Consider the following 17,485-nt stretch of genomic DNA (forward strand, 5'->3'; position numbering starts at 1 on the left):
ATCGAAGTGGCATCATAACTTCAGTCAAGCATTAAGAAGTTCATCATCTGAGTGTCCAATAGCATCTGGGTTTGAAAGCGGATCCAAGTCTGCAAATAGATTGAACCAGGCTGACATGTCTTGGTTACCACTGTTGGGAGCTATTAAAAAAGAAAAAAACACATTAGAGTCTCAGATTTTAAAAATCACATTATTGTACCACTTTTATGATTTTAAAGTAGATGCTTCTTTTGAATCAAATTTAAGAAGTTGACAAGTATAAACATCAATTACGTCTCCTTGAGGATAATTTTGAAAAGCTAATGCAAATAACCTCATGCTTTGCTGAGGCTATTTAAGTAATTGCATGTTGCTCTGAGAAAGGACTTGATTAAAAGTGAAAAGGCAGGAAGTAGAAGGCTCTCAGGTAAGTTCAGAATTTAACCTTTGTTCCTACAAAGTAGGAACATTACACTTGTAAACTTAGTATTTAAAATCTATATTTATTATAAAAGTAATATTAAAATACTAGACATAGGGGGGAAAATCCCCTAATCCTATCACATTTCCATGTGTACTTTAAAATTTTTGATAAATATATTATGGAAAAATACATATATATATATATTATGGAGCGGGTTATGTCTCGGATACGACTTCCTGTTTGTTACCTGGCTGGAAAATTGCATATATCGATAGTGTACAAGTTGTGTGGCAGATAGTCAAGGATACACATCTATACTGAAGGCTGGGACTAGTAAAAAACTGTGCAGGGCGCAGACAGTGGGTCATCTCAGAAAGCTAGGCTCTTGAAGGCCAGGGCGTCCAGAAAGCAGGGCTGAGAGCGAGGGGACAATCTAAAGACCTAAGACCAGGGACGCAGTGGGCAAAGGATGGAAGGCAGTCCTGCTCAGAAGAGTCTAAGGCAACCCTCTCTTATAATCACTCATGGTTACCAATTTCCACGGATCAGAGGGCTGGAGTTTGGGCTGTGGGGATCCCAAGCCTCAGGGATCAGGACAGAGTGAAAGGCTGCATTGTGTGTCCAGTTCTGCTTCTGGGAACCCCAAGGTAGTGTCAGTGATACCCACACAAATTCTGGCTTTGAGTCCTGGGTATACTACCTACTAATAAGTAATAATGGGCAAGTCATTTAACTTCAGGGGCCCTTGCTTCCTCATCTGTAAAGTAATGGTCATATAATTTATTATTTTTTAAATTTTTATTGGAGTATAATTGCTTTACAATGTTGTGTTAGTTTCTACTGTACAGCAAAGGATTATAGGCAAATAGCAGCTTTCCCAATACCTCAGCCTTTTCGTGTTCAATTCTGAAATTTACTCACTTTTATAGTCTCTATTTTTAATAATTTAGCACAATTCAGTTTACTGAGTTTAAGAAGAGAAAACTATAATTATGAATAGTCTGAATCCCTAAGGGATGGCTGTATTCAGAAGTGGCTGCTGTGAATCTGTGATTTGCTTGGAATTGATGGATTCCCCAATCGATTTATCCCAAAGCATTAGGAAGAATTAAAATAGGGTTCCAGGAGTCCACAATGATACATACCAACAAATAAGTAAAAAATGAGGGACAAGACAAAGCTTTTCCATATAGTAGAACGTAACTAATAAAGGCGGAGGGGAGAGGAGATGGAAGACCGCCATTTGGCAACAGCCACCGCAGGAATTATCAACGAATGCTAAATTAGCGGGTGCAACTTTGATACTCAGAAATAAGCCATTCGCACAGTTGCAAAATATTTTTCCACATGATAATTATTAATTACAAAGGGAAAAATATAATAGTAATTTGACAGTGAACAAACCTGGCCGGCACCACCTTAACCAAGTGATCAGAGTTAACGTTATAAGCAATAGGACAAAATAGACATCATGTGCCTCCTGATACGGTTTATTAAGAACACACAACATCGTTCCTGTGCTGCTAGTCTTGCCAAAATGCATAACACGAGTCTAATTATGAGACAACATCAGATAAACCCAACTCAAGGAATATTCTACAAAACAAATGGCCTGTACACCACAAAAAAAGCCAAAACGATGAAAGACAAAGATTGAGGAACTTTTCCAGATTAAGAAACTAAAGAGACTTGACAACTAAATACAATGTGTGATCCTGGACTAGGAAAAAAATCTTGTTACAAAATACATTAGTGGGACAATTGACAAAATATGAATAAGGTCTATAGATTAGATAATAGCAGTGTGGCAATGTTAATTTCTGATTTTGATCACTGAATTGTGATTTTGTGAAAGAATGTCCTTGTTTTTAGGAAACAGATGCTTAAGTGTTTAGGGGTAAAGGGGCATTATGCCTGCTACTTAGTCTCAGAATAATTTCAGTTCAGAAGAAATTACATACATATTACACACATAGAGAGAGACTAAGGTGAACATGGTGAAATCTAGGTGAAAACATATAGAAATATTTTGTATTTTTGCAAGCCTTTCTGTAGGACTAAAATTATTTGAAAAATTTAAAATATTGATACCACAAGGATTCAGAAGTCAGCCTGAAAGGGCTCCCACTGGTCAACACAGGGGCAATTTGAGCACCAAAATGATTAAGTACAGTAGTGATTATAAACCATTGAAAAAATACGAATCTATTCTGACAATAAATACATTCGTAAATGGGGAAGAAGGTATTTTTTTGTTTACAGCAGGGTATTGATGGATGGTGGAAGGAGCCAATTGTATAGCATGTGAATTATATGTCAATAAGGATGTTTTAAAAATGTGATTAATGGATGAATGGATAAACAAAATGTGGTATATCCATACAATGAAATATTATTCAACTTTAAAAAGAAAGGAAATCCTGTCACATGCTACAACCTGGATGAACTTTGAGGACATTATGCTAAGTGTAATAAGCCAGTTACAAAAAGACAAATACATTCCACTTATATGAGGTATCTAAAGTAGTCAAATTCATAGAAACAGAAAGTAAAACGGTGGTTACCAGGGCTGGGGAGAGAGAATGGGGAGTTAGTGTTTAATGGGTGGAGTTTCAGATTTGCAAGATGAAAAGTTCTGGAGATCCGTTTCACAGCAATGTGCATATACTTAACATTACTGAGCTGTACACTTAAAAATGGTTAAGATGCCAATAAAGATGTTAAAAAAAATGGTTAAGATGGTAAATTTTGTTATGTGTTTTTACAATAAACAAAAGTGGAGGGAGTGCTAGGGTTGGAAAAATCACTTTTCATCCATCACAATAAAGACTGAATGAGGCAAAAAGCAACAATGGATGCTAAATCTATGTGGAAATTCTGACAAAGAGCAGGACGTGTACAAGGTCGCAAAGTGTCTCCCCACAGACTGCTTAGTAATTGCAAGGGAAGATCAAATAAAACAAAATAGTAATTGTATAGGAGAAAAACTGGACAACACCTTGATAGAGTGGTCAACATTAACAACACCCATGAGGGAGAGAGGAATAACTTTGAGATGTGAAACCCTGAGAAAGGAGCATCACCTATGTGTATTCTCGTCAGGATAACCTGACTAGATATATTCAGGATAACGAATAACCTAAATTTAATTATAAGGAGACCTCAAATAAAACTGAAATAAGGAGCAGTCTATTAAAAACAAAAAACAGTGGACCAGAGGGGCTATATTCTTTTAAAATGCCCATGTCCAGAAATCAAAGAGAAGTTGTGGAAATGTTTCAGATTAAAAGAGACTAAAGGGACATGGCAACTGAATACAATACATGACCCTAGACTCTCTGTCCCAGAGGGGGACAGTGCCATAAAGGACATTATGGAGTCAACTCACAAAAATGGAATACACATACATGGTGGATCATAGAAAAGGATTACGTTAATATTAACAGCCATACTATGGTTGTGCAAGAGAATATACCTATTCTTAGGAAACACAAACTGCAGCATTAAGGGGTAAAGGGTCATGGTGTATGTAACTTACCCTCAAGTGGTTCAGATAAAATAACACACGCATTACACACACACACACAAGCCTGCATAAAGCAAACGGGGTAAAATACAACAGGTGAATCTGAGTAAAGGATATACATGTGTTCTTTGTGCCATTTTCATTTATGAAATATTTCTGTACGTCTGAAATTATGTCCAATTAAAAAGGTAAATCAGCATCAGTGACTAAGATTAATATGTATCTAAGATCCTGCAAGACAGAGAATGTGTCAATTTTCTATGTATATCCTACATGGTAATTACAACATGGACCAGCTCCGCAGACAAAATATAGTAAGTACGCCTAGAGCCCGTGCTCCGCAACAAAAGAAGCCACTGCATTGAGAAGCCCACGCACCACAATGAAGAGTAGCCCCCACTCACTGCAACTAGAGGAAACCCGGGCACAGCAACAAAGACCCAACACAGTCAAAAATAAATAAATTTAAAAAATATATATAGTAAGTACTCAATATATATTAGCAATTACTACGTACCAGGCCTTATGCTAAGACCCTGGGCACGTTCTTTGTCAATAGGCATTCTGTAAACAAAGGGCATCTTCTATCCCTAATGGTATTATCCATTATCAACAAACCTTAACACAAAATATAAAAGATTAAGGTACAGAATTTAGTTTACTATGGCAGCTCACAATTTCTGTTCAATTCTTTCCACAGTGAGGGATAGCTAGATACAGCTTTCATTTTAATGCATTATTAACAAAGTACTTTTCTGGACAATATGAGGTGAAGACTGTAACATGGTCCTTTTCTAAATTTACCTGAATTTGACTGATTGTTAATATGATGGCATATTACTTGTGATAATATAAGTAAATAACTTACATTTTGTTAATTTCTTTGGACTCTGTGAAGGCACTGACTGGTTATCAATGTGTGAAAGAGGAAGTTCTAATCCCCCTTGGGAGGCCCAGCCTGGGGAAAGAGAAATAATGAATTATCCATTATTAATCAAGTAGAAAGTAGCATCAGCAAAACAGGAAAAGGGGAAAATATCTAATAAAAGTCCTCCAATCTTTGTACCAGGGCAATATTCCACAGTATAAGACATATATCTGCTATTATGAATTTTATTCAAATCATCTAAGTTTAGTCCCAGCTAGAGTTAGACTTTCTTACATTTTGCAAAGTGGTTCTGAAATAAATATATAAGCCTTTTTTCTTTAAAACAATGGCAAATGGATAAGGTGTAGAAAGAGAAGCTGTAAGGAGTCAGGAAGAGAGGAAATAAACATGACAATTAGAATCCTGAAACCTATGAATAATAGGTTTATACCCTTTGACTTGGTAATCCCATTCCTAGAAATTTATCTTAAGGAAATAATTTAACTGAAGGAAAAAGTACATGCATGATTTTGTTTATTGCAGCATTATAACATGAAAAAGTAGAAACAATAAGGAAGGAATTAAGTGTATTATGGTGGACAAATGTGATGAAATATGATATACTCCTTAAAAAGTATCATTATGAATACTAGTAACACAGGGCAATGTCTACTGTAACATGAAAACGTATTTATACTATAATTAAAACACAGCACTAGAAAGGAACTTAGATTATCTGGCCTACTACCTTCCTTGTACAGTAAAGATCATCTGAGGCCCAAGTTCTTACTTGGGGCTCCTAGAACATAGATCTTTAAACCCTCAGGGCAGCTCATCTTCCTGGTCTACATCACAGGAGAAAAAGAGGTAGACATAAAGGAGAGACTAGTGAAGTAGGAAGAGTCCTGTGCGGGGAGAAGTTTTAACAGTTTAAACTGCCTGATGACTCAGCAAGACACTCAAACACAATTGCCTTGGCTATTACGTGGGAATATCCCGTCAGCCTGCAGGCAGGAACCAAGACAGACGTTCTGACTAGTGCAGAAATCCTGTTGATATTGTACGGCCAGAAAATAAGAGAAGAGTCCAGAGCTGCTGGTGATGTGGCAAGTGAAGGAGAGAGAGCAGGAGTTCATAGCAGACAGTGAATCAGTTTGTAAATCTTTATAACTATTGGGCCATCGATATGCCACACGAGAATAGCTGCTGTCTAAAATTTTACCACAAGCAAAACATCTGAATTATCCTAGACAGGGGGACTCGTTATCAAATAGTACGGTCCATTCTTACTTTTAGGTTATTTAACCAATTCTTAACTGAGTCATTATTTAACTGATATTTATTTTATTTATTGAGCTAACTTTTATGCTGCTGTCATAGAAAGCACCAAGATAAATCACCCCACAGATCATGCCCTTGAGGTGCTTGAAGATTGGATAAAGCATGATGGTCTTGCAGATAAAGTATGAACATAATTATTTTAATACAAAGTACAATGCATTAAGACACCGTGAGGTGCCGTGAGGCTGAAAGACAGGGATATAAGGCAGGATAAACTATGATTGCAGGGCTTCCCTGGTGGTGCAGTGGTTAAGAATCCGCCTGCCAACACCAAGCCCTGGTCCAGGAAGATCCCACATGCCACGGAGCAACTAAGCCCATGCGCTACAACTACTGAGCCTGCACTCTAGAGCCTGTGAGCCACAACTACTGAGCCCATGAGCCACAATTACTGAAGCACACCTAGAGCCCATGCTCCGCAACAAGAGAAGTCTCCGCAATGAGAAAGAAGCCCGCGCACCGCAACAAAGAGTAGCCCCTGCTCGACGCAACTAGCGCAGCAACGAAGACCCAATGCAGCCAAAAATAAACAAAAATAAAATCTATATTAAAAAAAGAACTATGATCACATCCATGAAAACCAGTAAAGCACTGCAGGAGGCCAGAGGAGGGAGAAAGCATTTCCACTTGGCAGTACTGAGGGAGTCCTCAAGGTTGGTGTGGCGGAGGAAACACTGGATGGGAACCTAATATTTGGGCCCAAGTCCACACTCTATTAGAGAACATTACAGCCAAAGAGGGGCATGAACAAAGATGCCTCAGAAGGGTCTGGAAACAGTACGGTTACCGAAAATAGCAGGTATTTTGAAATAAGGTAGGAGATAAGGGTGGAAATGCAGGCACAGGCAGGTTTGATCCTGGGGCCAATGGTGCTTTATTTTTGAAAAATGTAAGCAGGGTGCTGACATCTGAATCTGCTTCATAGAGAGAGAACTTTGGAGGAAACATGGAAGACGAATTGGGGTTTGGGAGACCTGTTAGGAGGAGTCACAGTAACCCAGGAAACCAAACGAGGTTCTAAAGGGCAAAGGAGGAGGAGTGGGAAATTTGAGACACGTTTTAGAAACAGAATTGACAGGACTTCGGAACCAATATGGAAGTGGGGAGCAAAATGATTCCCAAAGTGTTGGGTTGGACACAGGATGGTGGAATAGCAGGTGAGTGGAGAGAGTCCTTGACATATAAGCAAAGCAGGTGACCCTTTCCTGCTCCCAGCTTTCCACCACAGTCCTCCATCCCTGCTGCCTTGCCCTGAAGGCTGCTGTGGAACCAGCTCCAGACCTATTCCTTTTGCTCTTGTTAACTCTGAGCCCATAGGAAGAGAACACATCGAGTTTTGCTAGGTGGAACAAACAGTATCACTTGCCCTAGGCAGGGTAACTTAGCAGGTCAAGAGTTTTAAACAAGACACTGATTTTCTATGTAGAGAAGACACCTGGGAAAGTCAATGAAAAAATGTGGGGTTTAGTGGAGGTGGCAGGAAAGCAGCCCTTATTTCACTCTCGTTGACAGACTCCAATGATATTTGTTATTTTTCCCGTTGACTGGTGTGACTGCAGATTTTATCTAGTAGTACAGAAGCTAACTCAATCTCCTTGTTGATTTCAGCATCCACAGGCACATATTTTTGCTTCACAAAGATACAACAATTCGGGCTTCCCTGGTGGCGCAGTGATTGAGAGTCCGCCTGCCGATGCAGGGGACGCGCGTTTGTGCCCCGGTCCGGGAAGATCCCACGTGCCGCGGAGCGGCTGGGCCCGTGAGCCATGGCCGCTGAGCCTGCGCGTCCGGAGCCTGTGCTCCGCAACGGGAGAGGCCACAACAGTGAGAGGCCCGCGTACCGCAAAAAAAAAAAAAAAAAAAAAGATACAACAATTCAAGGGTATCCAAAGGTTGCATAGACACTTACTGTTGAAAGCTCCAGCAGCATGAAGGCCAAGGTCGAAGAGTTGTGAAGGAAGGAATCCTGAGGAGTGAGCAAGAGGCTCAGACCCCCCAGAAGGCTCCTGGGATGTAAGACTGGCCTTGGGGCTCCCAAAGACAGCCTGGCATTCCTGGGAAAATTCACTAGCACTCCAACAACCAGGACTTAGGAGGCTGTTCAGAAATGAGAATTCCTTCTCAAAATCATCTTCCAATGAATCTACTGGTACATCTTTTGCAACTGTTGAGTGAATATAAAAACAGAATGGTTTTTTTCTTTTTGAGGAAATGAGAGTAGGATATAGGGCAAATCAAGTTTGTTTCATTGTGCTCATACTTTATTAACATAATTTTTAATGAACAATTAAACTGATTAGGAGTTTATGTGAAAATAATTTCTAATTAGGTAGGCTACAGATCAAAATGACCACATTTCACAATGAAAATATTAATAGTTATGAATATTTATGTATAAAATAATTAAGCAACCATCTATGTAAGACAGAAACAGGAAATGCAAGGAGAAACTGAAACAAATTAAAAATAGGAGACTTTAATATACTACTCTCAGTAAAAAAACAGGCCAAGAGGACAAAAGTAAAGATATAAAAGATCTAAACAGCATAAAAAAACACGGTAGTTACTTTTGAATATAAGCAAAACCCTAACAGAAAATGTACCTTTTTCTCAGGCACACACTGAAAATTCACAGAAATCAATTATAACTAAGGCACACACACAAACAGTTTCTTAAAATAGAAATATTACGAACAACATACTCTGATTATAATGCAATAAAATGAGACAACTTTTTTAATGAAACCAGAAAGATAAAAATCTCTTCCACTTGCACATTTTTATACCTTCTATTAAACAATTCTTGGTTGGAAGGGTAATGGAATTTCAGAAAAATGATAAAGAAGACATTTCATATCATAATCCATGGGATATTTAAATAACAACTAACATGAAAAATCATGACCCTAAATATCAATAAAATATCATTAATAAATAAATATTTATTTATCATTATCAATAAAAATGAAACATAGGGGCTTCCAGCATGATAGAATGATGAGGTCTAGGGACCCGCACGTCAGTTTTAAGTAACTGGTGAAAATGATTTTAAAAACAACCATTTAAAGTCTCTGGAAGTTGTTCCAAGGACACACACCAAGTGTAGAAACATTTACTCAAGAAAATCTATTAAAATTTAGAAAAGAATGAAAGACTTGAACTAAGAACCACTCTCTTCCACCCACTTCTCAATTCAGCCAGATGAAAATTCGCTCTAGCCTGGCGGGAGTGGGGGAGTAGGAGAAGGATTAATTGCAAACAAGCATGAGAGAATTTGGGGGTAATGGGAATAGTCTAATAGTCAATTGTGATGGTTGCACAACTCTATAAATTTACTAAAAGTCATTGAATTTTATACTTACAGTGGGTGAATTTTATGGTACTTAAATTATACCTTGATAAAGCTGTTAAAAAATCAAGAGATTTTTTACAACTCTATGTAAATAAATTAGAAAACCTAGACAAAATGAATAATTTCTGAGAAAAATATAATTTACTAAAATTGGTCCCAGTACAGATAGAAAGCTTAAACAGATCAATTTCCATAGAGAAGAAAACACAAAAAATCACAGGCCTAGATGTTTTCACAGGGCATAGATGCTGAAAAACCTGTTGGCAAAATTCAACAATCATTCCTAATAAAAACTCTTGAGAAAACAGGAATGTATGGATACTTAACACTGTAAAATATATACCTCAGTCCAAAAGCTAGCGTCTTAATTAATTCAGAAACAGTACAGGCATTGACACTAAGATCAGGAACAATACTATTTCACATTGTTCTGGTGGTAGTAACCAATGCAATTAAACAAAAGAAATTAATTACAGTCACAAGAATTGATAAAGAAAAAACAGGACTATCTCTATTTGCAGAAGACATGATGGTATACCTGGAATGTTCCAGAAACTCAATGATAAAACTAACTCAAACTATAAGCAAGTTCAGCAAGGTAGCAGGATATATGGTTAACATGCAAAAATTGTATCAATACACAAAATAATAACCAGTTAAAAGATAAAATGGAAAGAAAATGTCATTTATAACGGCAATAAAAGAAATAAAATATTCAGAAATAAACTTAACAAGAAATGTTCAAAACCTCTAAGAAAAAACTATATCAGAAAGATAGACAAGTAAACTTTAATAGAAAGATGCCCTTTGTTTCTGCTTAGGATGTCTTGACATCAGCAAGCTGTCAGTTTTCCTATTTAATGTGATCACAATAAAAATATCAATGAATTTTTTTATGGAGCTAGACAGTTTGATATAAAACTCATATTGAAAAATAAACATGCAAGAGTAGTTAAGAAAATAATGAAACGAAGAGGAAGATACTAGTCCCACCAGATACAAAAACACACAAAAAACTTTCTATGAAAGTCCAGAAATAGACTCAAATACATATAGAAATCTAGCATATGATTGGAAGTTATCTCAAATTACTGGGGCAAACATGGCATTAAAAAAATAATATAAAGGATAGCCATTTGCAAAAAGATAACATTTAATCCACTGTTAACGCCATATTGCATAAATAAACTCCAAATGAATTGGAGATCTAAATATAAAAAATAAAACTATACAAATATTAAAAGAAAACATAAACGAACTCCTCTAATCTCGGTTTTGCATATGACAAAAACCAGATCCAATAAAATAAAAGATTAATAAATTTGACTACATAAAATGTTTAAAACTTTTTCGTGGCAAGAAGCAACTATAGGAAAAGTCGAAAGACAAACTAGGAGAAAATGTTTGCAATGCTTGGCAGAGACATTCAAGGTAGTATTTACTGAGTACCTACGTTGCTGGATGGTAGAGACACATGAGACATTAAGATAAACACAGTGCCACATGTCCTCACAGTTACAGAGATACATTCCACAGGGCCGAAACATACAGAATAAGCAATTATTTAATTTCCATTGGCATGTGCTACAAAGTAGAAGCATAGGATTGCATTCCTGTGTAGAGACCTATACAGATTTTCATGTTATGGAAATAAATATTAAATAAAAACTAAAGAATTTTAAATAATAAATTATCCATATATATAGTGAAATTATAATTTACCATTTTCAGAGTTAGAAAACTGAGGTGCTCCAAATTCTCTTATTCCAGAATGTTTTTCCTTGTGATCTTCAGTTGCTGAAACAAAAGCACATAAAAGATAGCTGAACAAGAAGAAATTTAGCATGCTTATTTACTATGTTTTTTTTTTTTTTTTTGCGGTACGCAGGCCTCTCAGTGTTGTGGCCTCTCCCATTGCGGTGCACAGGCTCCGGATGCGCAGGCTCAGCGGCCATGGCTCACGGGCCCAGCCGCTCCGCGGCATGCGGGATCCTCCCGGACTGGGGCACGAATCCGTGTCCCCTGCATCGGCAGGCAGACTCTCAACCACTGCGCCACCAGGGAAGCCCCCCTACTATAGTATTTTATGATAATGTGACCAAACTGTTCAATTGACCACATCAGATTATAATACATATATCTAAAAATTTAAAGAACCATATATAAAAACCACATATGTATATATATAATACTATATATATATACACAAATAAATTTGTAATACCCACAGGTATTCAGGTCCTCTGTTATATCTATGCCCTCTTGAAAGTTAAAAGTTTTCATATTCCATGTAAATTGGTGCAGTGGCTATGGAAAACAATATGGAGGTTCCTCAAAAAATTTAAAAATAGAATTACCATATAATCCAACAATGCCACTTCTGGGTATTTATCCAAAAAAATGAAAACACTATTTCAAAAAGTTAAATGCACCCCCATGTTCATTGCAGCATTATTTACAATAGTCAAGATATGGAAACAACCTAAGTGTCCAACGATGGGTGAATGGATAAAGAAAATGTGGTTCATATATACAATAGAACATTATTCAGCCATAAAAAAATGAATGATATCTTACCATCTGCAATGACATGGATGGACTTTGAGGGCATTATGCTAAGTGAAATAACTCAGAGAAAGACGAATAGTGTACCATCTCACTTATATGTGGTATCTAAAGAACAAACAAAACCCGAGCTCACAGATGTAGAGAACAGTGCTGGAGGCCAGAGGCAGAGGCAGGGGTGGAGGCAAAATGAGCGGAGGGAGTCAAAAGGCACAAAACTTCCAAATAAATAAGTCATAACGATGTAATGTACAGCATGTCGACTATAGTTAATACTGTAGTGCATATGTGAAAGTTGCTAAGACAGTAAATCTTAAAAGTTTTCATCACAAGAAAAAATTTGTAACTGTGTATGAGGATGGATGTTAGCTAGACTTACTGTGGTGATCATTTTGCAGTGTATACATATAGCCAAACATCATGTTGTACACCTGAAACTAACACAATGTTATATGTCAATTATACCTCAGTTAAATAAAGTTTTTCACATTCCAAAGCCTATTCCTTCCCTGGTGGATTTGTTCTCATTCTATAGTCTCCGAAAGGCCATTTTATACAGCTGACCCTAACAATAAGGGTTTGAATTACACAGGTCCACTTATATGTGGATTTTTTCAATAAATACACTGGAAAAAATTTTGGAGATTTGTGACAATTTGAAAAAACTCACAGAAGAACCTCACAGTCAAGAAATATCAAAATCATTAAGAAAAATTAGGTATGTCATGAATGCATAAAATATATATACATACTAGTCTTTTTATCATTTACACCATAAAATACACACAGATCTATTATAAAAAGTTAAAATTTATCAAAACTTATGCACACATCATTGATATGGCACAATTTGCAGCTGAGAGAAATGTAAACAAACGTAAAGATGCAGTAATTAAATCATAACTGCATAAAATTAACTGTAGTAATTTCATAGCCACCTCCGGTTGCTACTGCAGTGAGTTCAAGTGTTGGGAGTATCAGCTTAAAATGCCGTGTGACACTAATCATCGCCACACGACCATTTCCTTTCTCCAATAAATTGTGTATCACAGTAAAAACTGATCTCTCAAGTCTTGCATCTTTTTCATGTTTACGGTAATACTGTAAACTCTGAATAACACCACGGGACCCATAGGAAGTGCCACTAGTGATGCTGGAAGTGCTTCCAAGAAGCACAGAAAATTACAAGAAAATGTTGAAATGCTTGGTATGTATCATAGATTGAGGTATGCAGCTGCAGTTGCCCATTTCAAGATAAATGAATCCAGGGTAAGGACCATTGTAAAAAAAAACAAAAGGAAATTCATGAAGCCATCACTGCAGCTGTGCCAGCAGGTGCAAAAACCTCACACATTTGGTAAAGTACCTTTTTATCTCGTATTAAAAATGCAGTTTTGGGCTTCCCTGGTGGCGCAGTGGTTGAGAGTCTGCCTGCCGATGCAGGGGACACGGGTTCGTGCCCCAGTCCGGGAAGATCCCACATGCCGCGGAGCGGCTGGGCCCGTGAGCCATGGCCGCTGAGCCTGCGCGTCCGGAGCCTGTGCTCCGCAACGGGAGAGGCCACAACAGTGAGAGGCCCGCGTACCGCAAAAAAAAAAAAAAAAAAAGCAGCTTTTATGTGGGTGCAGGATTGCTATAAGAAAGGCGTACCTATAGACTAATATGATTTGAGAAAAAGCAAAGTCATTATATGACAATCTAAAGCAAAAGGAAGGTGATGGATCTAATGCTGGAGAATTCAATGACAGTAAAGGATGGTTTGATAATTTTAAAAAGGGGTTTGGCTTAAAAAAGGTCAAGATAACAGGAGAAACTGTGTTGAAAAAGATACAGCAGACGAGTTCCCAGATGACATTAAGAAAATCATTGATATGAAAGGATATCTGCCTGAACAGGCTTTTAATACAGACAAAACTGTCCTATTCTGGTAAAAAAATGCCACTAGGGACATTTATTAGTAAGGAAGAGGAGTGAGCACCAGGATTTAAGGCAGGAACGGATAGGCTAACTCTTCTGTTTTGTGCAAATGCAGTCAGATGCATGATCAGGACTGCCCTCATCTATAAAGCTGCCAACCCCCAAGCCTTGAAGGGAAAAGGTAGACACCAGCTGCCAGTCTTCTGGCTGTACAACAAGAAGGACTGGACCATGAAAACCCTTTTTCTGAATCGGTTTCACTGATGCTTTGTCCCTGAAGTCAGGAAGTTCCTTGCCAGGAAGGGACTGACTTCTAAAGTTCTTTTGAAATTGGACAATGCCCCTGGCCATCCAGAGCCCCAGAGTTAACACCGAAGGCATCCAAACAGTCTAGCAGTTACACTAGGCTACAATAATGCAATCATATTGCTGCTTCTTTGTTAGAGACGCATGAATCGTTACACCTGTAAATAAATATGAATCTTTTTCACATTATCGTTTTATTTTTGATGCCTAGTGTTAGTAATACATATAATATCTACAGTGTTTTCTATTATGTAAGACAATATTGATGTAGGTACTGATAGATGACCCATCTTGTAAACAATGTAAATGTACTGTATTCATAAATACAGCGCAGTACTGTAAAGGTATTTTATCATCCTTATAATTTTCTTTTTTTTAATTTTAATTTATTTTTGGCTACATTGGGTCTTCATTGCTGCTTGTGGGCTTTCTCTAGTGGCAGCGAGCGGGGCCCACTCTTTGTTGCGGTGTACGGGCTTCTCATTGCGGTGGCTTCTCTTGTTGTGGAGCACGGGCTCTAGGTGCGCAGGCTTCAGTAGTTGCAGCATGAGGGCTCAGTAGTTGTGGTACATGGGCTTAGTTGCTCCGTGGCATGTGGGATCTTCCTGGACCAGGGCTTGAACCCGTGTCCCCTGCATTGGCAGGCAGATTCTTAACCACTGCTCCACCAGGGAAGTCTCTTCCTTATAATTTTCTTAATAACTTTCTCTTTTCTCTAGCTTTATTGTAAGAATACAGTATACAATACATATAACATACAAAATATGTGTTAATTGATTGTTATCGGTGAGGCTTCCATTCAACAGTAGGCTATTAGTAGCTAAATTTTGGCAGAGTCAAAAGTTACATGTGGGTTTTCGACTGCACGGCGGCCAGAGGGTAGGGGTGGGGAGGCGGTTGGTGTCCCTAACCCCTACGTTGTTCAAGGGTCAACTATATTTTGTTCTGCCTGCTCTTCACGTCTCTGACACAACAGATATTCTTATTTATTTATTTATTTATGGCTGTGTTGGGTTTTCGTTGCTGCGCGCGGCGAGCGGGGTCTACTCTTCGTTGTGGTGCGCAGGCTTCTCACTGCAGTGGCTTCTCTTGTTGTGGAGCACGGGCTCTAGGTGCGCGGGCTTTAGTTGCAGCACGCAGGCTCAGTAGTTGTGGCTAACGGGCTCTAGAGCACAGGCTCAGTAGTTGTGCCATACGAGCTTAGTTGCTCCGCGGCATGTGGGATCTTCCCGGACCAGGGAACGAACCCATATCCCCTGCACTGGCAGGCGGATTCTCAACCACTGCGCCACTGGGGAAGCCCCAGGTATTCATTTTATGTTGAATGAATGAATAAATGATTGGCTATGTTGTGCTTTTTTTTCAAATCCGTGATAATTCATTACATAGCAATAGAAAACAAATACACTTAACAATACATTATTACTTGAGGTTATTCCTTGAGGATTATAATTTTTCAAGTTAATAGCACATGGGTAATATTCCCCATGCTGCCTTCTACTGGTTTATTTGCTCATGTCTGTATCAGACTCAGGATTTCCTGGTGGAGGAGTGGAGCTGGTCATCTCTGTGTTCCCTGGGCCTAGCACAGGCCTTGGACAGATGCTCTAAGACGAGCTGACACTTGGCAAAACTGTGAAGTTGATGCAATTTTTGTGCCAAACTTCCATATCCTATACTGCATGGTTTGGGGACCTGGAAATAGTAACAGCTAATGTGGCTACAGAGCTTACTGAGTGCCTGGCGCTTTTCTCAGGGCTTGGTGCACGTTAACCTTGGTGATCCTCATAAAAACCCTACCGGATACCACCATAACCATGGCATCCCCACCTTGCAGATGAGGCACTAGTAAGGCAAGAAGTCGAGTAACTTGCTCAAGGTCACACAATTAATTAACAGTGGAGCTCAGGTTCAAACCAGACAGCCTGGCTCAAATCTGTGTTCCTAACAGGGTATGTTGTACTTTTAATTCAAAGGCTGCTTTATTCTTCTAAGAGCTGTGCATAGCTGTGAGCAGCATCTCCACATTTCTCATTTACAGTAGTGATTTCATATGAAGGGAAAGATCAAACATACGTACTTAAAAGACAGCATATTTTTTTAATGTTTAACATTAAAAAATCAAACATACAAACAAAAAACCCATAGGCAAACATTTTTTTAAAAAATTATCTCTAAGTTTTGGGCCTATATTGGGATAAATTATGCCCTATTACTACACTAGGAGCCAGTTTCTTAGAGTCTGTTTCCCATGTCTCTACCTAATTTGCAACCCAGTATAGACAGAGACCAAAAAAAAAAAAAAAACCTCCAAGGTAGGGAATTCCCTGGTGGACCAGGAGTTAGGACTTGGCATTTTCACTGCTGGGGCCAGGGTTTAATCCCTGGTTGGGGAACTAAGATTCCTCATGCTATGCAGTGTGGCAAAAAAAAAGCATGACAAAAAAAAAAAATCCAAGATTTTTACATCTTCAACTATTATTAGGACCATTTTTTTCTTTTTGTGGTACCCGGGCCTCTCACTGTTGTGGCCTCTCCCATTGCAGAGCACAGGCTCAGCAGCCACGGCTCACGGGCCGAGCCGCTCCGCGGCATGTGAGATCTTCCTGGACCCAGGCATGAACCCGTGTCCCCTGCATCGGCAGGCGGACTCTCAACCACTGTGCCACCAGGGAAGCCCCAGGACCATTTTTAATTAAAAAAAATTTTTATTGCAATATCGTTGATGTACAATATTATATGTTACAAGTGTACAACATAGTGGTTCATAATTTTTAAAGGTTATGCTCCATTTATAATTATTATAAAATGTTGACTATATTCCCTGTGTTGTACAATGTATACTTGTAGCTTATTTATTTTATACACAGTAGTTTGTACCTCTTAATCCCTTAGCCCTATTTTTCCCCTCCCCTCCTCCTTCTCCCCACTGGTAACTACTAGTTGGTTCTCTATATCTATGTGCCTGGGGTTTTTTTGTTATGTTCACTAGTGTGTTGTATTTTTTAGATTCCACATATAAGTGACATCATACAGTATTTGTCTTTCTCTGACTTATTTCACTTAGCAGAATACCCTCTAAGTCCATCCATGTTGTTGCAAATGGCAAAATTTCATTCTTTTTTATGACTGGGTACATATACACTACATCTTCTTTATCCTTTCATCTATTGATGGACATTTAGGTTGCTTCCACATCTTGGCAAT

General features: G+C 38.4%; 1 protein-coding gene across 2 annotated transcripts in view; it reads right to left on the reverse strand.

Moving 5' to 3' along the window:
* Positions 1-17,485, reverse strand: part of ICA1L (islet cell autoantigen 1 like) — a 63,946-nt gene continuing 46,461 nt past the window's right edge. The window contains exons 10-13 of one of the 2 annotated variants that reach the window (XM_079924498.1): positions 11,213-11,287; positions 8,048-8,302; positions 4,798-4,887; positions 1-140 (exon numbers count right to left, since the gene is read on the reverse strand). In XM_079924498.1, the coding sequence (XP_079780624.1) occupies positions 25-140; positions 4,798-4,887; positions 8,048-8,302; positions 11,213-11,287 (536 nt within the window). In that variant the 3' untranslated portion in view covers positions 1-24. The remainder of the gene's footprint in view (positions 141-4,797; positions 4,888-8,047; positions 8,303-11,212; positions 11,288-17,485) is intronic. The other variant, XM_079924497.1, reaches the window with a different exon arrangement.

This window comes from Stenella coeruleoalba (assembly GCF_951394435.1).
Source record: "Stenella coeruleoalba genome assembly, chromosome: 6".
Classification (NCBI taxonomy): Eukaryota; Metazoa; Chordata; class Mammalia; order Artiodactyla; family Delphinidae; genus Stenella; species Stenella coeruleoalba.